This window comes from Esox lucius, chromosome 8 (genome assembly GCF_011004845.1).
Source record: "Esox lucius isolate fEsoLuc1 chromosome 8, fEsoLuc1.pri, whole genome shotgun sequence".
NCBI lineage: Eukaryota > Metazoa > Chordata > Actinopteri > Esociformes > Esocidae > Esox > Esox lucius.
In genome coordinates, this window is record NC_047576.1 from 27,693,436 (window position 1) to 27,719,433 (window position 25,998).

The 25,998-nt window shown below is 42.1% G+C and overlaps 1 protein-coding gene across 4 annotated transcripts in view; it reads left to right on the top strand.

Annotated features, from left to right (window-relative positions):
* wdr63 (WD repeat domain 63) overlaps window positions 1-25,313 on the top strand; it is a 31,921-nt gene extending 6,608 nt beyond the window's left edge. For all 4 annotated transcript variants that reach the window (XM_020049291.2, XM_010902114.3, XM_020049293.2 and 1 more), the window contains exons 6-23: window positions 404-553; window positions 712-911; window positions 1,418-1,534; window positions 2,051-2,241; window positions 2,756-2,880; window positions 3,878-3,967; window positions 6,367-6,459; window positions 7,183-7,305; window positions 10,211-10,284; window positions 10,427-10,583; window positions 10,859-10,955; window positions 13,847-13,971; window positions 14,239-14,299; window positions 15,649-15,779; window positions 19,462-19,666; window positions 20,073-20,164; window positions 20,254-20,376; window positions 24,922-25,313. In XM_020049291.2, the coding sequence (XP_019904850.2) occupies window positions 404-553; window positions 712-911; window positions 1,418-1,534; window positions 2,051-2,241; window positions 2,756-2,880; window positions 3,878-3,967; window positions 6,367-6,459; window positions 7,183-7,305; window positions 10,211-10,284; window positions 10,427-10,583; window positions 10,859-10,955; window positions 13,847-13,971; window positions 14,239-14,299; window positions 15,649-15,779; window positions 19,462-19,666; window positions 20,073-20,164; window positions 20,254-20,376; window positions 24,922-25,062 (2,295 nt within the window). In that variant the 3' untranslated portion in view covers window positions 25,063-25,313. The remainder of the gene's footprint in view (window positions 1-403; window positions 554-711; window positions 912-1,417; window positions 1,535-2,050; window positions 2,242-2,755; window positions 2,881-3,877; window positions 3,968-6,366; window positions 6,460-7,182; window positions 7,306-10,210; window positions 10,285-10,426; window positions 10,584-10,858; window positions 10,956-13,846; window positions 13,972-14,238; window positions 14,300-15,648; window positions 15,780-19,461; window positions 19,667-20,072; window positions 20,165-20,253; window positions 20,377-24,921) is intronic.
* The last annotated feature ends 685 nt before the right edge of the window (window positions 25,314-25,998 follow it).

A 25,998-nucleotide genomic window follows, 5' to 3' on the forward strand; every position in this document is an offset into this window, starting at 1 on the left:
TTTATTACCAGTAATCAAATCTGTTGTGGGTTGATTTTTGTGGTCAGATTAAAAGGCACAAATATATCAAAGCCTTCAGAGCTTGGTGTGAATATGTGAGCTGCAGTATTTTCTGGTTTGGGGTTTTTGTCAATGATTATTTGGATCTGGATTGGGTGAAGGCAGTGTTTAACTGGGATGGTAATTTATAAAACTGTGTACGGAAAACAAGCAGTTTTTTACTACGTCAAAAGTGGTTCTAGCGTAAGAATGTATGAAAAGCAAAATGTTATGTACAAAAATATCTTTCTAAAAAATAAATGACGTTTGAAAGCAGAGTCCTGATCACCATTGAAACAGCTCTCAAATAACAGGGTCATCCCTGTACTCATCAGCCATTTGTATCATGCGTTTTGCCCACCAGCCCATTGTGGCTGAGGTAGGTGAGGAGGCTTTGGAGCGAGAACCGTCTGACGTGTTTGCGGCACAGAAAACCCCTGAACCCCGGCCCTGGATCTCTCTGGGAAGCGAGCAGGAGATTGAGGAAGAGTCTGTCACAGATTCTAGACCCAGGGTAAAAACCCCAAAATGCTATGAGCTGAAGGTGTCTTACCGTTACTGTTGTAAATGAATCTGATCATAATCTAGCGGATAATCATTGTATACAATATGGATAGAAGAGGCTCGTTCCCATCGCTCCCTCTTTTTCTCACCCTCCTCCACCCCTCTCAGTTGAAATGTAGAATCTCCAGGGTGCGGAGAGCGTTTGGGGCGCCGGTCTTCTTCTCAGATCGTAACGCAGCAGAGACCAAGGATGGCTTCATTGAATGTACCCCCTACCAGGACAAGATATTTAGCCTCAAACAGATGGAGAGACACTGTGGGGTGCAGGCTATCCCTAACTGTAACAGCTCCAGCACTCAAACTCCATGGTAGGCCAGAAATGGAAGGTTTCACCAACACACTTGAATAGATGACTATACAGGACAATAAATAATGAGCAGATTGTCTCTACGCCGATGTGAAATATTTCTTTAATGTTTATCAACACGACACAAACTTCTTTCAGGTTTCTTCTTATGGAAAGTTGGGAGGTGTTTATGTAAGCTTACATTGAAGTTTCCCATTTGAGATGTCAATTAAACATGTCAAAGACGCCCGAGCCTGTCATACAGTAATGTAGCTACTAGTCAGTTGCAATGTAGGATGTGTGCTAATGATTCATCCTTTTTTGTAGTGCTGATAATACTGTGAATGTTTTAGAATTTATTTTTAGCGTTGTTTTTGTGGTTAATTGTGTGAAATGTCAAACTGTAAAAGCAACTGAACTCAACAATCTAATGCTTTCTAATTTTAGAATGACTGCACGCCTTTACTGAAATGTGATTAGAATTTGGCTTGAAGAAAACAGTCTCGCTCCTCAATTATTGTTCCATAGGACATATCCAAAGAATATGTGCACGCAGTATGAACCCAGAGAATTCAGCAAGGAGGAGAAAGAAAACTGCCTCCAATCTGAAGAACTTAAACATTTCATCAGCTTGGCGGTCTCCAGGTGAGGGGTCATATAAATGATGGGTACAAGTGGATAATTTAATTTAATGTAGTGAGTTGAAGTAAATCCAGAGTTATACAGTATATTGCAGCCTTGAGAAATCAACACCCATTCATAATCAGAGCCCGCGCTCGATCAGATAGAGTATACAGGGAGAATTCCCTTTTCTTCCACCAAATCTGCGTTTGTGCTAATCAATATCTTCAGCAAATATCTGAGCTCAAGGTCAAACTAAAAAAAAGTTTAAATTACTAACTCTGAATTCTGAAGTCCTATCCTATATGTATCCCATGAATCAAATACATAACCCGCAGTTTTCTAAATTACACTCCATTCTGTATAGTAGGTGTGACACATTTTAGATGAAGGCAGGTTGACGTTTCCTAATATAATCTACTGCAAGGAAAGATGAGTGCATTAATAATTTTTCCATCTACTTTTTGTACATACTTCATAGTTTCATAAGTCAGAAGCTTGCCTGAATGGTGCCTGTTTTTTGTTCAATGAACTGCCCAGGTTAGAGGTAGCAATCCAGCAGAATGAAATCGCAGATGTGTTCTTTGATGACTGGAAGGCCCTGAGTGAGGATGACGGTGGCTACGCAGGGAAGGCTGACAGTCACCTGAAGGAGTACCAGTCCTTCACTGACCTGCACTTCAGCCAGGAGAAGACCATCAGCAACATCAGCTGGCACCCCACCATCAGCGGTGAGGGACGGGACCACCATAGAAATGGAGTTACTAGAACACCGCTCCAGTCGGTCAGGCTTTTATGGGTGGATCGGTGGCCGGTTGGACTGCACCAGGAAGTGTCCCGATTTAACCATAAAGTAGTCATTATGAGGAACTTATTAGTCAGCATAGACACATTGGAACATTGTTGTTATAGTACAAGTGCCTACCCTGTGTGTGTATTTATTAATTACTGTTCCCGTCACCTGGACATATAGCTGACTGTCAGAACAAAGGAACACAAAGAACATACAGAATACTCCTCATCAAGTGTGATGAATGCCATGACCTAAACATGGGGCTGTTGTTCTGATAATTGTTGAACGTCTTCTCTCTGTGTGTGGCTGTTCTTCGTCCTGGTTCCATATCATTATGATAGTGTCTGTTGATATCTAGTTGTAGTTTGTTGTGTTAAGAAGGCTGCCATGTGCTTGTGAAGGTGTCCTGTGTGTAGTTGTGACGTTGTTGCTGTGTGGTTGGTTGTGTTCAGGTGTGATTGCGGTGGCTATGACAGAGAGGCTGTCTTTTGAGGATAGGATCAATGCCTCCACTAAGCTGCTCCTAAACCCCTCACTCATTCTCTTCTGGAGCTTCTCGGATCCCATCAACCCACAGGTAAAGTATACTGTAGTAACCCTTCATACCTTTTTCTTTCTTTCTTTCTCTCTCACTCTCTCTCTTCCCCTGTCTGTTCCTCTCTCTTTCTTTGTGTTTTATATTCACTCTGTCTCTCTTTGTGTATATATGTGTTTTATATTCACTCAGTCTCTCTTTCTGTATATATGTGTTTTATATTCACTCTGTCTCTCTTTCTGTATATATGTGTTTTATATTCACTCTGTCTCTCTTTCTGTATATATGTGTTTTATATTCACTCTGTCTCTCTTTCTGTATATATGTGTTTTATATTCACTCTGTCTCTTTTCTCTCTGGCGTGATCTTCTGACAGTTAACAAGCAATATTTCTCTACTCACCCTCAATTCACATCAGATCTGTTTGAGACAAGAAAAGGAGGGCTTTAGGAGTTGCTTTGAACTGTCATTCAAAGCCTTTGTTTGGTTACGGTAAAATTAGAGCCTCCTTAATTAAAAATGACAGCTGAATTTGCCCAAGGGCCATAGTAAAGTATGGAATGATGTATGAGTTGGTTTAGAGATAGAAAAAATTAAATTAAACAAGAAGTGCCCAGTGTTTTTATTAATTCAGTAAGCCTTAATGTGCTGAATGTCCATGTAATCCCATTAAAGGGCCATATAACAAGCATTTCATATAACAAGGCACAGTGTCTCTAAACGTATGTATTAAAACAGGGGAACTCTGCCGTATGCGTCTTTAGCAGGTCAAATAAATGAGGAATAAACCAGCACCGCACATGAAAATAATGTAACTATTGTTCTGTAATACAATGTTGCTTTTCTGTTCTTGTGTTTTTTCGAAAGGGAAATCATATGCACATATGATTAGCCAAAGCCGTGGATTTAAATAGCTGAGTGTATTGAAAGACTCCATTGAGTAGATTTGATGGCATGGGACTTTAATACTTGGTTAACTTTGAAATGTCATGCCTCAGCCTGCTGTTATGCTGTGGGTTTTTCGTTCTGCTCTTTGCAGTTGCTGTTGGAGTGCCCAGACGACGTCTTCTCCTTTGAGTTCTGCCCCTCCGACCCAAATATTATTGTTGGCAGCTGCATGAACGGCCAGGTGCTGATTCCATCTTGCGCACTCTCTCTCCCCCCCTATTTCCATCTCCTACTGCTAAGTTAACATACGGTGAATTCCAAAGGTTTTTGTGTTGTCTGTCCACAGTACCTTTTACCAGAACTCAGCAGGCTCTTTAAGCAAATTTTAAGGCCATCCAATATTTGGGGCTAACTAGTGTTTTTGCACCACACAGTCGAGTCTCTGTAGTTTGTCTTCGGCTGGTTATCGCTGCCACATGCATATCCTACAGTGAGGGAAAAAACTATTTGATTCCCTGCTGATTTTGTACGTTTGCCCACTGACAAAGAACTGATCAGTCTATAATTTTAATGGTAGGTTTATTTGAACAGTGAGAGACAGATTAACAACAAAAAAATCCAGAAAAACGCATGTCAGAAATGTTATAAATTGATTTGCATTTTAATGAGTGAAATAAGTATTTTATCCCCTCTCAATCAGAAAGATTTCTGGCTCCCAGGTGTCTTTTATATAGGTAACAAGCTGAGATTAAGAGCACACTCTTAAAGGGAGTGCTTCTAATCTCTGCGTGTTATCTGTATAAAAGACACCTGTCCAAAGAAGCAATCAATCAATCAGATTCCAAACTCTCCACCATGGCCAAGACCAAAGAGCTGTCCAAGGATGTCAGGGACAAGATTGTAGACCTACAAAAGGCTGGAATGGGCTACAAGGCCATCGTCAAGCAGCTTGGTGAGAAGGTGACAACAGTTGGTGCGATTATTCGCAAATGGAAGAAACACAAAAGAACTGTCAGTCTCCCTCGGTCTGGGGCTCCATGCAAGATCTCACCTCGTGGAGTTGCAATGATCATGAGAACGGTGAGGAATCAGCCCAGAACTACACAGGAGGATCTTGTCAATGATCTCAAGTCAGCTGGGACCATAGTCACCAATAAATCAATTGGTAACACGCTACGCCGTGAAGGACTGAAATCCTGCAGCGCCCACAAGGTCCCCCTGCTCAAGAAAGCACATGTACAGGCCAGTCTGAAGTTTGCCAATTAACATCTGAATGATTCAGAGGAGAACTGGGTGAAAGTGTTGTGGTCAGATGAGACCAAAATCGAGCTCTTTGGCATCAACTCAACTCGCCGTGTTTGGAGGAGGAGGAATGCTGCCTATGACCCCAAGAACACTTGGAGAAGATCTGCAAAGAGGAGTGGGACAAAATCCCTCCTGAGATGTGTGCAAACCTGATGGCCAACTACAAGAAACGTCTGACCTCTGTGATTGCCAACAAGGGTTTTGCCACCAAGTACTAAGTAATGTTTTGCAGAGGGGTTGAATACTTATTTCACTCATTAAAATGCAAATCAATTTATAACATTTCTGACACGCGTTTTTCTGGATTGTTTTGTGGTTATTCTGTCTCTCGCTGTTAAAATAAACCTACCATTAAAATTATAGACTGATCATTTCTTTGTCAGTGGGCAAACATACAAAATCAGCAGGGGATCAAATACTTTTTTTCCTCACTGTATATTGCTGAGCTAACTAGTGGTTATAAATCAAACAGTTGATTTTGGCTCAACACATTTTTTGGCTATGTTTCTGATTTATTCTCATTAATCTACTTCATGATAACCAACTTAACTAGCATTGGGATTTTTGATTGTCAGACATCAGCAACTGTTTTGAAATTCATATCCTTGAATCAAGACTGGGCATTGGCAGCTCTACTGTGCATGCACTAATGATCCAAACAAAAATCTGCCAAAGAGGAAACTGTGAATCCAATTGTCCAAATATTTCTGGCACCCTAAAAATGGGGGACCATATACACAGGGTACAGTCATTTCTAAATGGTTAATGGATTATGGATATAAATACCCTCAAATTACAGCTGTCTGTCATCTGTACATTACCCCATAGTGCTAAAATTAAAACATTTTACTGTCCAAATACTTTTCTAGTTAACTGGATTCTTTGTTTTTGATGTTCCAGACAATTCTTCTATATTTATGTTAATTCCCCTCCCTTATTCCCTCTGCCCGATAACTGTCAGCACTTGCCTGTGTTGTATTACTGTCTGAAGAGCAGATATCCTTTCCCATGTCCTCCTCCATCCCTCCCGGGACCCACCGGTCTTATTTCAAGGCAGTCTGATAAGAAACAATAACAGCTTTTCATAGATTTTATGCTTTCCTGTCTTTCCTTGTTATTTTTATCTCCCTGAGCCATTACCCTCCATTGCTAATGCCGATACGTATGTAGAATATACAGAACGGATGCTTTTGTCATCGAGGTGAATGGAGAGGGTTTTATTGGAGGTGTTGAGATGCCAGTGTGGATCCATACCGAGCGTTAAACGTTGTGGTTCTGTTTTCATTCAGGTTGTGGTTCTGTTTTCATTCAGGTTGTGGTTCTGTTTTCATTCAGGTTGTGTTGTGGGATATTTCCGCCCATGTAGAACGATTACAGGGCACACGCAGCAGTGGTGGGAAGAACATTGCAATAAACACCAACCCGTTAGTAAGTACAGCACTATCTGTCTCCTAATAACAATGTCAGCAGAACGGAGCTTCTCAGCCCTAACACATGAAGTATTTCCAAGAGATCTCTGGACAAGGAAAAACAGTCACTTCACCAGTTTCCAACCAGACCTTGCTAGTAACCACGAAACTGGTCTTCATAAAAAAATAAAGTGTCATTAGTTTCTATCTCACTGTCAGTGTCATTAGTCACTATCAGTGTTTTTTCTTTTCACAACCCCCATATAATACGCTAGCAGCTGTCAGTATCTTATCTCCCTCCATTCACAGTCTCTGTTTACCCCAGAGTCAACATTCAATATTGAGTCAACGGCACCCTAACACACCCCGTTCCAGCTGTTAGCTAACACCAATATCACATGCCCCTTAAATGTCTATTACAGCACATCAAACACCCAAACACAGCTGATGAAACACAAATCTGAATACATCTCACCCCGGGTGTTACTGCAAACTTGGACAAACTTGGATCTTAAACATGTAGCAGACGCTATCAGCCAATCAGTATTCAGGATTCAAAGCAACCCGTTTTTAATACACTATATTCTATTGTAACATTGTGTGGTTTGTATTATAGTTATGGAGCCAGTGAATTGACCTGTCGGTGTATATGCCACCCTGGTGTTAACCTGTATGCTCCCTGCTCTTATGTCTGACCATCCCCTTGCTGTGTGCTTTAATCCCTGTGTGTTTGTCCCTCCAGCAGGTCTTTGAAGACACGCGGGACAATGAGACCTCGGTGGTGAGGTACTGTGCTGTCTCAAGCATAGAGCATGGTCACAAGGCCCCCGTTACAGACATCCAGTGGCTGCCGGAAACCTTTGAGGTGTGGAGTTTCTTTCAAATAAGTTGTATTTGTCGTATTAACAGGATACACCAGATATAGACCATTCATTTTAAATGCTTAACTGCTTGTTCCCTCATGACAATGCAACAGTAAATAAACTAAAAACTTATATAAGGATGGTATAGTACTAAAGAAAGTAGTAAGTAAAGATTAAGTGAATAAAGGTGACAATGTTAACACAATGGCACAATGTATTAGCTGAATATATTTATTCATGAAGTATATGAAGTATATGAAATTGGGCCATTTCATAATTGTAAAGTGTTTTTGTACATTCTGTAAATGACTAGTAAAAAGGAGTCTGGTAGCAGCAGTTAAAGTGTTCATGTGGCCAGAATGTGTGTGCACGCAGCCAGCCTAGATCAGGTGTTTCCGTCTCCGTCTGGGCCTGTTGATATGAGATCTCATGCTCCGAGACCCGTCTGCCTGACAGTAAGTGATTGAGCAGCACGTGGATGAGGTTTGTGGTGTCCATCTCTGCTTTTGAAAGTCAACAATAATCAACTGTTTTGCTGACACTGAGGGAGGGGGTTTTCCTGGCTCCACAAGGCAAGTTTACCTACCTTCTCCCTGTAGGATAACTAATATCAGGCATGGTGTCATCTGCAAACTTGATGGTGGGTGTCGTGCTGAACTGTTTAGTTGTAGCTGAACAGGAAGTGAAGCAGATCTCTGAAGACATCCCCCTGGGTTAAGAGTCAGGAGAGGTGGATGTGTGAAAATGTGGTTTGTGAATGGTTATTTCACTTTTTTTGACTAAGTGAAACATTCTTGAACACTCGGCTCCTCCCTTGTCAGATCTTAAGTAACAAAATGCTCAACATAGTGGAACGACTTCTCAACTCAACAAAGCATTCACACCCAATTTATACTTGTTTAATTCAAGATAATTTGTCACTTTGACCATCATTTTAGAAGGATCTGAGACAGTGGAACAGTTAAAAGCAGTCACAGCAGAGAAGGGCTGACAGGTTGATGGGAGAGGTCTGTTAGTATTAGGCTTTTAGACATAATGGTTTTGTCCATCTATATCAGGGGTCCTGTCAACACATGTTTGCCTAACACGTCAGAGCAGATAATAAATGACCTTTTTGTGTAAGAACTGTTTTTGAAAATATGTATGGAATTTCAGTTAGCATGGACCTTTTGCTAGACACTATGTGAAGTTACTAATGTAATTGACCAATGATGGCCTGGGCAATGGGATGCCCTCTAGACCAGTCAATCAGGTCTGTATGTTAATATATTGACATTTGTTGTATACTGTTTGTGTTGGAGTTTTTCTTAAAATTATATAAGTATACAGTGATGTATTAGAATTACAGTAATTCAAAATATTACAATGACAAAGACAGCAGTATCCCTAGGGAGCAAATCGAATCCATTGCACAGCACAGTTCAATTTATTGGCACAAAAAAGCTGTCACTATATTTGAAGCATTCATTAACAAATTAGTTTTTTCCTTTTTTTTGATTGTCTTGCACAAACCAAGAACAGCTCCTGTCAAATAGACTTTTGTCTTCACCCTGCATGCAGCAACTTGACCAGACCCTTATCAGTTTCCACTATTTAGATGTGTATTCCTAGATGATTTATGATCAGGAGCATCACAGGCTTCACTGAAATCTAACAGTACAGCTCCGACAATTTCTTTTAGCCTGCCAGTAAACTGGGTGTGTGCAATACAAGTCTTCCACATCATTTACTTGGTGATCTTGTTATAGCTGAGGCATTGCCAGCACTGTTGGACCAGGATGTTGTACTGGTTAGCACCGACAACAGGGCGGCAGTGGTGGGCTATAGGACGGCATCCTCTCACTGTTATATGGCCCTCTCCTGCTACATACTTCTTTCTTTTTTACTGCCATCGAAGAGAATCAAAAAATCTTTTGTCAGCCCAATCATTTATATTACGTCTTTTAAAAGCCATTGTTCAGAGTGCAAGTGGGTTTCTTGTTATAACGGTAGATGTAATAAGACGGTGGTGGTCCGATATTCTGGGATTAGGAGGAAAGATTATTAGATCCACAATATCTGTTTCTTGTGCAAAGACTTTAAGGTTTAAGGCATGATTGTGGCAGTAATTGCAACGTGGATGTGCACCTACTATCCAAGGCAGTGCTTGCACTTGGTAGTGAAGGTTACATTCCTTAGTATTCCTCCAGATTTTGGATGTGTTCAGGAAGGACGACTTGGATTGTGACGCATCAGAGGAAAATGCATCACAGTAACCCAGTTGGCCCAAGTCACCCCAGGTGCTGTTGGCTGGGGCCGGAGTGGGTGAGCAGCTACCCTGCGTATCCTGTGTTTGCCTTGCAGGGACACTGGGGTGTCCACTGGGGTGTCCACTGGGGTGTCCACTGGGGTGTCCACTGGGGTGCCTAGAACGCAACTCCGGACAGGCCTCCATGGACTGCCTGGTTCAGTGTTTTTGCACGGGCGGCTCGGGGCGTGACTGTATGCCCACATAATGTGTCATGCTGAAATGACCGTCTGAAAGGGACCTTTGGGTTCTGTCTTTAACCCCAGCTCACTGAAAAAAGGGAAGCCGTTGTTCGCGCCACGCCTTCAAGGCACGATGATGAGTGGACTTGGAACAGAGCGCTAGGGCTTAGCTGTAATTATACCGCCTGGAAGACAGGGTTTCAAGTTGTGCTCGAGCCTTCGTTGGCCTTGAAAGGCATTATTGTATTCTCAATTCACATGTGCGTGCAGTGAGAGAGAGTAACCCATAATGTGTTGCGCCTTATTTCCTTCTTCAGGGAACTGGAGTTTTGAAAGGAGCCTAAAGATTGCATTACTCACCGTGACAAGGATAGAAATAGCTCAAGTAACCTGTGCTTTGTTGTGTATATTCATTCATTCTGTCTTTCTGTGATAAAGGTCTCTAGAATGGGGGTACCAATGGAGAACAAGAGTGGAATGTGTGTTCAGATTGTTACCTGCGCCCCTGACTGGTACGGTATATGCTCAGCGTGACGTGTACATTCAAATTTCCTTCAGTCATCCTATTTAAAAGATTGAAATCCCTTTATCAAAGGTCACTGTGTGTGTGTGTGTGTGGTTTCGTTTACCCAGTGTTTATCTCTCTCCAAACAGCTGTCTGATGTTCTGGGACATCCGTGCTCCGAGAGTGGCGTTCCAGAACATGGCCGACCAGAGGAAGCAGAAGGTAGAGGAGAAACCCTTGGAGAATCCTGATGGAGTTCCTAACACGTTCAAGCACCTCAACCTTACCTGGAAACCTCTTTTCAGGGTATGGCATATAACATACTGAATCATTCCAGCCCCATATGTGGAGTGGCAGCCCTCCTGGCACTGTGACCCAAGAGACCAGGGTACAATCCCTGTGTCCCTTCGCATACACATCAAACAGTTTGGGTTAGCACATTTTACTCATTTGCCAACTCATTTTGTTCCCCATCCATTTGTAATATAAATATAAAAGACCTGATTCAGGAATGGGCTGTGTTTGACTGTTCTCTAATGACACTGGGTAGATGTCAAAGCGTTCTCTCTGTCATGTGTCAGGTTTCCTTGCCCAAGATCGATACCAGTGGGGAGTACAGCCCTTTGAAATTCAGCCTCCGAGACAACACCTGTGACAACCATCCAGGTTGCAGTGCAGGTGAGGATCTACCATCTCTCCCCTCCCCACCTCTCTCCCCTCCCCACCTCTCTCCCCTCCCCATCTCTCTCCCCTCCCCATCTCTCTCCCCTCCCCATCTCTCTCCCCACCCATCTCTCTCCCCTCCCCATCTCTCTCTCCCCCCTCTCTCTCCTCTCTCTCCCCTCTCTCTCTCCCCCCTCTCTCCCCTCTCTCTCTCCCCTCTCTCTCTCCCCTCTCTCTCTCCCCCCTCTCTCCCCCCTCTCTCTCCCCATCTCTCTCCCCTCCCCACCTCTCTCCCCTCCCCATCTCTCTCCCCTCCCCATCTCTCTCCCCTCCCCATCTCTCTCCCCACCCATCTCTCTCCCCTCCCCATCTCTCTCTCCCCCCTCTCTCTCCTCTCTCTCCCCTCTCTCTCTCCCCCCTCTCTCCCCTCTCTCTCTCCCCTCTCTCTCTCCCCTCTCTCTCTCCCCCCTCTCTCCCCCCTCTCTCTCCCCATCTCTCTCTTCACCCCATCTCTCTCCCCTCCCCATCTCTCTCCCCTCCCCACCTCTCTCCCCTCCCCACCTCTCTCCCCACCCATCTCTCTCCCCTCCCCATCTCTCTCTCCCCCCTCTCTCTCCTCTCTCTCCCCTCTCTCTCTCCCCCCTCTCTCTCCTCTCTCTCCCCTCTCTCTCCCCCCCTCTCTCCCCCCTCTCTCCCCTCTCTCTCCCCTCTCTCTCTCCCCTCTCTCTCTCCCCCCCCCTCTCTCCCCCCTCCCCCCCTCTCCCCCCTCTCTCCCCCGTCTCTCTCTTCACCCCATCTCTCTCCCCTCCCCATCTCTCTCCCCTCCCCATCTCTCTCCCCTCCCCATCTCTCTCCCTCCCCATCTCTCTCCCCATCTCTCTCCCCTCCCCATCTCGTTCCTTAAGGCCGTGAGCATCTTGTGTTTATTTGTCTTGGTGCTAGCTCTGATTATCTTGACCCCTGCCCACTACTTTCATAGACGATTATGCTTTCCTAATTATCCACCTTAGTCTTAGTTTGACTTTCAGGTCAGTAAGACATTTCCACAGTACTGTTATGAAATCCCCAACATGTGGAGATCAGTGTTTTTCCTTGCTCTATTAAAAGGTTACCTTTGGACATATTCATTCAACTGCTGACCCATATCTAAGTGATCTTTTCTGGCAAAAGTGCTTCTAAATAATTTCTAGTCTGTAAGCAGCTTGAAAGGAGGATTTTGGCAGATACCTTTCGTCTGCTTCACCGTAGTGGGATGTGTGTGCATATTATTTTGTCTCTTTGTCCGGTATGAAAGAGGTTAAAGATAGTTTATCTGCCAATGCTAACTAATGCATAACTATTTGCTGTAATGTTAGCAGATACAATATATATCCGGTGATTTTACTGCAGGTCAGCAGTGTCTTGTAAAATACTGGCATGTTCCATCAGATGTTGCTTACTACCTGCTGGTTTTACCGTATTAGAATCCTATTTAGAGCCTATTTAGAATACACCAAAAATGTTGAACTATTTCATTCAAATAAGAATCATAATATGGGAACACAGTTTTCCATTCACCATACCAACAAGAAACTCTTGCTGCACCATAAGAGGCAACACATTCGCATGCAGTGCTTTGTCAGTGAGTTTATACATCTTCCAAGCCATGTTCTTTACCTGGTAACTGGTTGAACAAGTGCTGGTTCTGGTGATATTCCGTTTTTTTCAGTGCCAATTTTGGATGTCTTTAACTGCTGCCAAATTCATATTTTCCTGGATGGAGCTGGAAATGCCAACAGAGCCATACGTCCTACATCACCCCTCTGTCCACTCCACTGGTCACAGCGCGGCCCACATTTGTGTTCTACCTCATGACGCAGCGATAGTTTGTGAAAACCTTCAATATTTTGTTAATGTTATGTAGATTCAAGTCTGTTCACAAAAATGTATGTAGAATAAATAGGCTCCCCCAGTCTGTCGTAGTGTAAAAATGCTCTTTGGATCAGTGAGCGCTATGATCAATGGGGCATGCCCTCCCCCCTCTGGCTGCATGCTGTTTTATTAAACAATCCATCCTAGACCCAAACAAGGCTCTCATAGTGAAGGGTCATTAACCTGGTTGACTGTCAGCTGTTGGCAATATGCTGCTGAGACTCTTAGGCCAGAAGATGTTCCCGTGTCTTTTGTGTTACAACGAGAAGAAAACCTGCCTTTGTCTTTACGACATGCCTTTCTAAATAACTTTAATGAGGGTTTTGGAATGAATACACTTGAAGTTACTGAACCCAAAAAGTCCTGCATTTTTGTGCAGTTTATGGGGTTTATAATCAGGCTGTTTTGATATTTTATTGAATTTCTCTTTAATGAATAGGGTCAGCTACAACTACTTGGTATAAGGTTGGGTAGCATTTTTGTCTCTTAAGAGAATGGAAGGTCATCTAACTAACCCAGGGCTTTAATTGGGAGGTGCTACCTGATCAAAGACCCTTCCCTACAACCCTGTAAACGCTCTTGGCTGCTGAACACTGTTTACAAGGATTCATGTCATCACTGGAGTAATGATAACAAATGTAGTTAGTCTTCAGTGCTACGTTAGTGGGCTTTCCCCTATTGTTTAATTCATTGAACATGGGCAGCAGATGGTCTCAAAGTGTACCAAAAGATTGCAGGTTTGAATCCCTGAGCAGAAAAGGATATAACGTTGGTTACACTGATTAAGGACATACACCTACAGATAGCTAATATAATATTGTTAGAAATGTTTGCGTTTAAGCTGGCTGATGCAGTGTCCTGGCTGATGCAGTGTCCTGACTGATGCAGTGTCCTGGCTGACTGAAAAGGCCAGTAAGTCAGTTCAGGCCTGATTTCTAACTACATCTCAACACGTCTGGCTTTCTGTTATCTCTGATGTCTCTTTTGACCCTCAGAAAGGGCCCACCTAAATGCAGAGTTGTCCGAAGTGGCTCCAGAATATTCCCAACTCAGAGTGCCTTCAGCAAAACAACACAAACCACTCAAGGGCATCAGCACCAAGTTCTACGCAGGAACCGAGGTACAGTACTGTAGGTTACTTTCCCATAGCTGCTTTATGGATGGATGTTTCGAGGGGGACACCACTAAGAAACACAACTGTACATACCACTGGGGGAGGAGAGTGTAATTTATGAATTACAAAGTTAATACTTTCCATATCTGTCATGAGGCAACCGTTTGAAGTCCCAGACTAGTTAATATACCAGCTATACATTCTCCAAACTGGGGCCTAAATGGAAGTCAAACACCCAATTTATTTAGTGACAACTTGTTCTTTCTACCTCAGGATGGGGAGCTTGTATACACAGACTGGAAGTTGGAGAAGGACGACTCTGGAAGACTGTTCAGTAAGCTTACTGTACCTAATATAATTGTAAACTGTAATTCATCTAACTTTGTACACTTTCCTTGATATGGAGCCAAACAAAGGCAATCATCTCCTAATCCTCTAGAGCTGTGAGTAATGGGGAAGGATTTCATTTAGGTTGATTAAGAAAACAGTATAACCACTCTGTGGAGTCTCAAACAATACCTTCAGTACCTCTTATTTGCTTTCTAATCATATTTTTTTCAAGCATACAAGATTTGATAGTGTTATGTTCACAAACTAAAGTCACTCAAAGAAAAAATGCTGTTGACTGTCAAGGAAATGGATTTTATATCACGGCTGCAATACAATAGGCTCACTTGTAAGTATTGAGTCATTCAGTAATTTATGACTAATTACAGGAGATTAAACTTCTCACTGAAGTCTTTGCCCTTCTTGGGCCTTAATAAAAACAAAGCTATGGAATTATTTTTAAGACTGTTACAATGGAACAATTAAGCTATTTCATATAGAATTGTAGGACATATGTAGGAGTACAAAAACATATTGTCTTTCTTTTTTACCATAGTCTAAAAATAATTAGAACGTTTTTTTTTTGGGAACTTCATTTCCTAAATCTATGAGATATATTCCTTTTGTAGACCCATTATTGACCACTTTTTTGCCATGAATGGTCTCCTATGTGCAGTTAGCCATATTTACAGCTACGGTACAGTACTTGCCTTTAGATGGTTACTGAAGCCTGTTTACCTCAAAAGCACCAATAGACTCTACTGACTTTGGGAACCCTTCAAGCAGAATTTCACCATGGCACATTGTTTTTCTGGAACCTTTTTATTCTATGCGTTGCACAAGCCCTTTGCAATACAAGACCTGAGTGCCTTAAACGAGAGCCAGATGGAAAGAGTGAAAAAAGTTTGTACCACAAACACACTGTTTACAGGCATTTTTAACAGACATGATGTCATGCTGTATCGTGGGCGAGACAATCAGCCTTATCAATGTCAGACAGAGGTTATATCTTTGTGCTATCTTTGGCCATTTACTTACATTATAATATTTCATAAAACTGGTCATTTGGATCCTGGATGCTGAACCGCATTGCCAGCCCCATTGCTCATCTCACCACTGTTAATATGAAATCTTAATCGCCCCTTGGTGGCACAGCGCTCTAAGATTGAGGTGAAGTCAAATTTTATTAAAAACATTCATACACAAACACGAACCTCTGACTTATTTATCCAGCGCGTCTCCTACAGTACCAATCAAAAGTGTGGGTAAAGTGTGTCCAAACCTTTGACTGGTACTGTATGTGGTCAAACTATCTCATGTCTCTCGTGCCATTTGTCTTTTCTTGCTGTTTCTCAGGTGTCAAGCCCTCTCATCGTTTTACCATCCATGATGGGCTGGTGAACACTGTACGTCGATCTCCCTTCTTTAAAGATATCGTTCTGACTGTGGGAGGGTGGACATTCGCCATCTGGAAGGAGGGTGTTATGGTAACAATAGTATTTACTCAAAAGTGAATTTCATATATATAGGTGTGTATATGTATATACAGTGGGGCAAAAAAGTATTTAGTCAGCGACCTCTTGTGCAAGTTCTCCCACTTAAAAAGATGAGAGAGGCCCGTAATTTTCATCATAGGTATACTTCAACTATGAGAGACAAAATGAGAAAAAGAAATCCACAAAATCACATTGTAGGATTTTTAATGAATTCCTTGGTAAATTCCTCAGTAAAATAAGTATTTGATCACCTACAAACAAGCAAGATTTCTGGCTCTCACAGACCTGTAACTTCTTCTTTAAGAGGCTCCTCTGTCCTCCACTCATTACCTGTATTAATGGCCCCTGTTTGAACTTGTTATCAGTATAAAAGACACCTGTCCACAACCTCAAACCGTCACAGTCCAAACTACACTATAGCCAAGACCAAAGACCTGTCAAAGGACACCAGAAACAAAATTGTAGACCTGCACCAGGCTGGGAAGACTGAATCTGCAATAGGTAAACAGCTTGGTGTGAAGAAATCAATTGTGGGAGCAATTATAAGAAAATGGAAGACGTACAAGACCACTGATAATCTCCCTCGACCCCGTGGGGTCAAAATGATCACAAGAACGGTGAGCAAAAATCCCAGAACCACACGGGGGGACCTAGTGAATGACCTGCAGACAGCTGGGCCCAAAGTAACAAAGGCTACCATCAGTAACACACTACGCCGCCAGGGACTCAAATCCTGCAGTGCCAGATGTGTCCCCCTGGTCCAGAATAGGATTGGGAGAATGTCATATGGTCAGATGAAACCAAAATATAACTTTTTGGTAAAAACTCAACACGTCGTGTTTGGAGGAGAAAGAATGCTGAGTTGCATCCAAAGAACACTATGCCTACTGTGAAGCATGGGGGTGGAAACATCATGCTTTGGGGCTGTTTTTCTGCAAAGGGACCAGGATGACTGATCCATGTAAAGGAAAGAATGAATGGGGCCATGTATCGTGAGATTTTGAGTGAAAACCTCCTTCTATCAGCAAGGGCATTGAAGATTGAAACGTTTGCTGGATCTTTCAGCATGACAGTGATCCCAAACACACAGCCCGGGCAACGAAGGAGTGGTTTCGTAAGAAGCATTTCAAGGTCCTGGAGTGGCCTACCCAGTCACCAGATCTCAACCCCATAGAAAATCTTTGGAGGGAGTTGAAAGTCCGTGTTGCCCAGCGACAGCCCCAAATCATCACTGCTCTAGAGGAGATCTGCATGGAGGAATGGGCAAAAATACCAGCAACAGTGTGTGAAAACCTTGTGAAGACTTACAGAAAATGTTTGACCTGTCATTGCCAACAAAGGGTATATAACAAAGTATTGAGATGAACTTTTGTTATTGACCAAATACTTATTTTCCACCATAATTTACCAATAAATTCATGAAAAATCCTACAATGTAATTTTTTTTCTCATTTTGTCTCTCATAGGTACACTTCAACTATAAGAAAAAAAAAGGGGAAAAGAAAATCCTGAAAATCACATTGTAGTATTTTTTATGAATTTATTGGTAAATTATGGTGGAAAATAAGTAGACCCAGGCCTCTCTCATATTTTTAAGTGGGAGAACTTGCACAATAGGTGGCTGACTAAATACTTTTTTTGCCCCACTGTATGTGTATATACAGGTGCTGGTCATATAATTAGAATATCATCAAAAAGTTGATTTATGTCAGTAATTCCATTCAAAAAGTGAAACTTGTACACTCACCTAAAGAATTATTAGGAACACCATACTGATACTGTGTTTGACCCCCTTTCGCCTTCAGAACTGCCTTAATTCTACGTGGCATTGATTCAACAAGGTGCTGCAAGCATTCTTTAGAAATATTGGCCCATATTGATAGGATTGCATCTTGCAGTTGATGGAGATTTGTGGGATGCACATCCAGGGCACGAAGCTCCCATTCCACCACATCCCAAAGATGCTCTATTGGGTTGAGATCTGGTGACTGTGGGGGCTATTTCAGTACAGTGAAATCATTGTCATGTTCAAGAAACCAATTTGAAATGATTCGAGCTTTGTGACATGGTGCATTATCCTGCTGGAAGTAGCCATCAGAGGATGGGTACATGGTGGTCATAAAGGGATGGACATGGTCAGAGGAGATGCTAGAGGTCAGAGGAGAATGGGCCGACTGATTCAAGCTAATAGAAGAGCAACTTTGACTGAAATAACCACTCGTTACAACCGAGGTATGCAGCAAAGCATTTGTGAAGCCACAACACGCACAACCTTGAGGCGGATGGGCTACAACAGCTGAAGACCCCACCGGGTACCACTCATCTCCACTACAAATAGGAAAAAGAGGCTACAATTTGCACAAGCTCACCAAAATTGGACAGTTGAAGACTGGAAGAATGTTGCCTGGTCTGATGAGTCTCGATTTCTGTTGAGACATTCAGATAGTAGAGTCAGAATTTGGCGTAAACAGAATGAGAACATGGATCCATCATGCCTTGTCACCACTGTGCAGGCTGGTGGTGGTGGTGTAATGGTGTGGGGGATGTTTTCTTGGCACATTTTAGGCCCCTTAGTGCCTATTGGACATCGTTTAAATGCCACGGCCTACCTGAGCATTGTTTCTGACCATGTCCATCCCTTTATGACCACCATGTCACAAAGCTCGAATCATTTCAAATTGGTTTCATGACAATGAGTACTTAAATGGCCCCCACAGTCACCAGATCTCAACCCAATAGAGCATCTTTTGGATGTGGTGGACCTCGAGCTTTGTGCCCTGGATGTGCATCCCACAAATCTCCATCAACTGCAAGATGCTATCTGTTGGGGAAGTTTCTGAAGCCTGATGCATTCTTACTGATTAAAGGACTTGAGTCCCAAATCCAATGTCCAGTCGAATGTCTAGTGGTAGCTTCATAAACGTAGCGGTTAGCACAGTCCCCTCCTCAACCCCGGGTCTATAGTCTTCTTTGTTTCAGTCGCTGCAAACACCCTCTTCTAGAACTTTTCTTGACCTGCGTAGACTCAACACTTCCAAAGCGGAGCCTGCACCACCACGGTCACAACGAAAAGGTCCATAGAGCTTGGCTACGTCGACTGTACGACTCCAACGAAGCAGTGTCCCGAGCGGGCCTCCAAGGAGACCCACCGATCGGTCCAGCTGAACTTCGCGGGGTGGGGTGACGGGCGATCAGAGGGAAACGAGCCATCTATAAGGACTACATCACAGAGATCAATACACTCCACACAACTTTCCCAAAGCTTCCATCACTCCAAAGCCTACGCCTTCCAAACAACTTCACATTACGCCGTCTGCAACTTCCATATGTTACCCATTTCCTCAACATATCCTATAAATATGGGCCAACATTTCTGAAGAATGCTTTTAGCACCTTGTTGAATCAATGCCACGTAGAATTAAGGCAGTTCTGAAGGTGAAAGGGGGTCAAACACAGTATTAGTATTGTGTTCCTAATAATCCTTTATGTGAGTGTATGTGTGTGTGTTTGTGTATATGCGTGTGTGTGTTTGTGTATATATATATATGTATATATATGTGTGTATATATATATATGTGTGTATGTGTATATGTATATGTGTGCTCTGTTTAAGGCATATAATAAGTTTATATTTCTTAAGTGTTTTGCCTTATTGTGACCTATAACCTTTCAGAATGGTCCCATCATCCACTCATCATGCTCTCAGAGAAAGTGCACTGTGGGATACTGGTCCCAGTCACGTCCAGCTGTGTTCTACATTGGTAAGGAGGATGGGAACCTTGAGGTGTGGGACCTGCTGGAAAAGACCCACGAGCCCTCACAGACGCAGAACATCACTACCGCCCCGATCACATGTATTAAACCCTGGATCATCTCTTGTGAGTCGCTCCTGACCCAGATGCCACCAGCCTAATCCCAGATCTGTCTGTGCTGTCTTTTCAACACTGAGACAGGGGTCACAAAACTGCTTCACAAGTGCATTTTCTTTTTCATTTCCGGTCAGACTTCACTAGTATCACAAATCACTAGTAATTCATTGCATTCATTATCTGTTCCTTTATATTTCCACAAATAAAATAAGACACATTATCGAGTCTCTTTACAATATTTGTTTTCATATACTGTTTTGCTGTATAATCTGACCACTTGCTCCCAAAAAAATTATCTTGCTTTTTCTGTACAAACAAATCTGGGACCAGGATTTAATTCAGCCGGGCATTTATTTTGTGCTTAATTCAGTAAAATCTGTGTTAATTTGATGCATTACCATTGTTCTCCAAACAGCAAAGCAGCATCTTCTGGCTGTGTCGGATCACCTGGGCACTCTGCACATACTGGAGATCCCATGGACACTTCGCAGCCCTTGCAGCAATGAGGTTCATAATACAGATGACCTACCGAACATATTTAATGTAGATACTTTGTATTTAATGTATTTATACAATGTATCCATCTTTATGTACAGAAGCTAAGCGTGAATAAGTACTTTGAGAAGGAGGTGGACAGGCTGGTGTACTTTGACAAGAGGAGGGAGATGAGAACCAAGGAGAAGAAAAACATGGATGCAGAGGAGCTGAGGAAAAAGATGGTGAGACAAAGATCTCAAATATCTAAATGGATACTGATAATCATCTGTTTAGTCGGTACATACAGTGTTGTGAAGTACATCCCGGGAAAGTTGTATTTTTTTCTTACATATTTGGACTAGGGATGGGACGAAATACCGTAACACGAATGTTCGTGGTTCAAAGATTCCACAAAATACACCTTGTGGCAAAAACCCGAACCATGTAATAAAAAATAAAAAGCGCAACCATCACATAGGCATACTCCCTGCGTGCTGTGAAACGTCATGGATTATCTCAACTTTAAGCAAGTGCTTCTGGTAAAAATGAAAGAAGCACACGCTAGTGGGTTTGATGGCATGATGGCATTAAACGCTGGGATTGGTTCAAACGTTGGTTCAAATGTACCTTCCATTCGCAGTCATTTTCATTTTCTGTACTTTTTTTAACCGTACCATGAGCTCTGAATCATGAAACGCAGTGACCCATGAGATAAACAAACCGTCTCATCCTAAATTTGGACACATGGATATTTGATATGAATTCCAACCAAATTCATTGAAAAGGGTGACCTAAGTCATGCACAAAATTTAAATAAACAGAAATGCTATTTCCTTATGGTGAAGTAGTTAGTACACTCCTACCTTTACCATCACATATTGGCTAAGATTAGAATCAGGTGCACCAAAATATTAAAAAATCATTAGAGTAACTTGGGAGGGTCCAGCCTTTCATAAGGGTTTGATACTTGGTCTGGTTGAGTCTTTACCATATGTCCAGATCAAAATAACTATCCCAGGCCTTTAGAAGATGATAGATGCACATGAGTATGGGAGGAGTTACAACGCCATTTTCAATCCATTTGAAGTAAATTTTTCCACTTTCAGAAGGATTATCTAGAAACTGAGAAAATCCCAGACCACTGGCGATCTACATATGGCACAGGTTGTCTAATCAAATTCAGCCCGAGAACTGACTGAAAGATGCTCACAGAAGTTTCTAAGAACTCCAGGGTAACATCAACTTACTTACAGAACTCCCTTGCATCGATCAATGTTGAAGTGCATAAGTCAACTGTCAGAAAGAGACTGCACAGACTTGGCCTACATGGGAGGTGAGCAAGGAAGATGCATCTGCTCTCAAAAAACTATATTAAGACACAACTAACGTTTGCAAGTGTGAAGCCAACTGAACTTAACCAAACATTTGGTCTAAGTCTAATCTGTCCGCATTATTTGTTAAATTTACTTACCTTCATCTGTTGACGTGAAGATTACATATACATATGTAAAATTTTTTAACAAATATAAATAAATCAGGGTGTGTACTTTTCAAATGACTGGTGTTTAGTACAGCCATTTAGATACAGGGTTTGGGAATGTCTAATTACAGTTGGCCCATCTGCATACTACTTAAAAAGTGTTTGGCTTACCCAAAAATGTAAGGCACACAGGATTTAACACATTGCTTAATGCATAATGTGTGAATTTTGAATATCTGTTTATAAGGTTTTCGGAGTCTGAATGTATTACAATTCCATACACACAATTTCTGGAAGTTGATTTTATCCACCTGAAGTCAGAGTGACATTGGCAATCTGTTCTTTTTCATGGCTAATTCAGAGCTTGTTATTTGATTCTCAAAAGCATCTAGTAGGAGAGGTTAACAGTTTGCCACAATAGTCTATCAGGGTGAGATTATTATGGACTGGCCCAAACATTCTATCAGGGATAGATTATTATGGACTGGCCCAAACAGTCTATCAGGGATAGATTATTATAGACTGGGCCAAACAGTCTTCGAGCCAAATAAACATAATTGTTTCACTTAGCCACGAGAATCCATTATCTGATGTGTGTGCGGGCAAGTGAAAATTTGGCAAACTGTGTAGGTATATTAACCAAGGTTACCAGAAAATATGCAGTAAGTAGATTTCTCCTCATGTACCCCCAAATAAGATCCTTCCAAAAAATAGGGTCGTTCTTAAGCCCTTTTTGCTGTTTTGAGAAATGTTTTGAATACCTGTAAATCACTCATACTGCAAATGCTCTTTCTCAATTAACAGTACTTATTTTGTGAAAACAAAAATAGCTTGCATATTATTGTATCATATTAGATTTTTGCCACCCCTGTATAAATAATCACCATATACGATCATCCAAGAGCCTTGAGGGAATATGACAGTAATTAATGTACATTGGCTAAGAAAAGTCCCTAGTATGGTTACAAACTAAGAAGAACTTCTGAGAGGTGCCAGACTGTGAGGGGGTGGACAATATGTGCTGGGTGACGATTATTGTTTTTATGCAGCTGTTATATTGTTTGGTTACTTATTCTTTTTCGTCTTAGACTGAGAAGTTACACCGATCAGCCATAACATTATGACCACCGGCCTAATATTGTGTAGGTCCTCCTTTTGCCGCAAATCAGCCCTGACCCATCGAGGCATGGACTCCACTAGACCTCTGAAGGTGTGCTGTGGTATCTGGCACAAAGACGTTAGCAGCAGATCCATAAGTCCAGTCCTGTAAGTTGTGAGGTGGGGCCTCCATGAATCGGACTTGTTTGTCCAGCACATCCCACAGATGCTCGATTGGATTGAGATCTGGGAGAATTTGGAGGCCAAGTCAACACCTTGAACTCAGTGTGTTCTTCAAACCAGTCCTGAACCATTTTTGCTTTGTAGCAGGACACATTATCCTGCTAAAAGGATAACTGTTGCCATTAAAGGGTGCACATGGTCTGCAACAATGCTCAGGTAGGTGGTACATGTCAAAGTAACATCCACATGAATGACAGGACCCAAGATTTCACAGAAGAACATTGCCCAAAGCATCACACTGCCTCCGCCGGCTTGCCTCCTTCCCATAGTGCATCCTGGTGCAGTGTGTTCTCCAGGTAAGCGACACCCACGCACCCAACCATCCATGTGATGTAAAAGGAAACGTGATTCATCAGACCAGGCCACCTTCTTCCATTGCTCCATGATGCTCACATGCCCATTGTAGCCGCTTTTGGCAGTGGACAGGGGTCAGCATGGGCACCCTGACTGGTCTGCGTCTACACAGCCCTATATACAACAAATTGTGATGCACTGTGCGTTCTGACACCTTTCTATCAATACCAGCATTAACTTTTACAGAAATGTGAGCTACAGTAGCTCGTCTGTTGGATTGGACCACAGCCTTCACTCCCCACGTACATCAATGAGTCTTGGCCGCCCATGACCCTGTCGCCAGTTCATCGCTGTTCCTTCTTTGGACCACTTTTGGTTCTGACCATTGCAGACTGGGAACCCCCCCACTAGGGCTGCGGTTTTGGAGATGCTCTGACCCAATCATCTAGCCATCACAATTTGGCCCAAAGTCAATCAGATCCTTACGCTTGCCCATTTTTCCTGCTTCTAACATATCAACTTTGAAAACAGAATATTCACTTGCTGCCTAATATATCCCACCCACTGACAGATGCCATGATAAAGAAATGATCAGTGTAATTCACTTCACCTGTCAGTGGTCATAATGTTATGGCTGATCGGTGTATGTTGTATAGTGTTTCACAAATATGTTGTCAAAATAATTGAAGGGCCAGTACATAGATATTAATCTGAGGTTAGAGGGGCTTGATTAGACCCTTATTGCAAAGGTTTAGTGATATTGCAGGATCAATGTTAATGTACTTCTGCGTTTGAGGAAGTAATTCCCAATGGAATGTTGTTTGCCTTGCAGCATTAAGTTGCAGAGGCAATTGCAGTGTATTCTGTACATTTTATGCAGAAACAGCTTGGCGGAAATAAGAATCAATGGGTGAATGTTGAACTTGTGTTTTACACACACCCAGATGATGCATGCACACCATTTCTGTGGAATGAATCTGAATATAATTGAGGCATAGCATATGATTTCTAGAACATCACTGACTAGCTATAGCTAACTAGTGTTAGCAACATTTGGTGGTAAATAAGACATTTGTGCATTGTAATATCAAAAAATTGTCATAATATTGGCATAAATGGTGGAATGATAGTATTTCACAACATTTCGATTCATTTCGTGTGAAAATAAAGGCGCATCCTAAAATGTCCAATTTGTATTGGTCAATATAGCCTAAAGGCTGTCAAATGGAAAAGCAGCACCCTACCACCAACCTCCAATAAACAGCTGCAGACGCAGGCAGGCAAAATCTCTGGTATTTACTAGTTCAGATCATTCTAAACAGTGCACTCACTTCTGTTCAGGTGACAAAACAAACAGAATAGTTTGGGGAATCATTGGGCCTAATACTTTTTTCATATTTTTTACGCTGGTTGACCATGAGACACTTTATTTAGCCTTTGAAACAATTGAACTTATTGACAAAACCTTTGTTGACGTAGTTGTCATTGGTTTTCATTTGTTTCTAATTCTCCGACTTGGCAGAAGTCTTGGGTGAGCTGTCATTTGGTTTATTTGGACCCCCTTTTTCACCCTCAGCCAACTGTTTCTAATTGCAACAAAAGACAAAAAGTTCAGTTTCATTGTTATTATTTTTAAATAAATCTAAAGCCTTATCCTGGTCTGTCCTCCCAGGAGCCTAACCTGCAAGAAAAGGAGGAGAAGCAGATCTTGGAGGAGGCCAAGAAGGAGTATGAGGACTACCTGTCATTGGAGAAGGTCATACTGAAAGACATGGGTCTGCTACCTGACCCAGACGAAACGGCTGAGATCTGAAATCCTCACCCACTGTTGAGTCTGACACCTGATCCCACACCCTGTGATTAACAGGGTTGGGGTCAATTCCATTTCAATTTGTTCTTTTGAAATTTCTGATGCTTCCTGAAACCATGAGTAATGCTCCTTAAAAAGAGTGACATACCACCCACACAACTCACCTAACAGTGCCATAAATCATCTATTCAATTGAAAATCTAATTTCTTACACCATATATGTTCACTACTGACAGCATAATTTGTTATTAAATTCTTCAGAAAAAGCCTTTTTTTCTGCTTGTGGCTACATGCAGTGAATAGACAGCTTTCTCAGAGTACATTTTCTCTAAACCTTAACCTTTAAGTAATGCCAATTCTAACAAACCTAACCCCTGAACCAGGGAATAACATTGTCCCTAGTGGATCACGTCCCCACGTGTACACACAAACGTGGATCACACGAGCACACGCACATCAATATGAGCTCAGATTACTGTGTAATGCCATCCTCCCAGGTTCATTATTGGTTACCCAGAACCCTTGGTAATGAAATACATTAGGAGTATCTGAGAATTTAAACATGACAGAAAATCATTTCCCAGGTTTATGGAGTCATTATTCTATTCTCATATGAATTATTGATTACTCCAGGGCCGCCTGGTATTGACTAAACTGTATTGATTACACTTGCAGCAGTGGCAGATATCAGCAGATCATCTTATCACATATAGAGATTATGCCCATGAAACTAAATAATTTATAGCGATTGTGATCGTAAATGTGTATATTTTGAGAGTAGCTCGGATTATCTGGATAATAACCTCGCTGTTGACTTTCAAATATTGCAAATTCCCGAATAAATTTAAATAATATTAGATTGTGGATGGAATCTACAAACTGCCAGATTTTGTTTGAATGACTGGTGGGGTTTGAGATTGACAGTTATGAGTTTGAGGT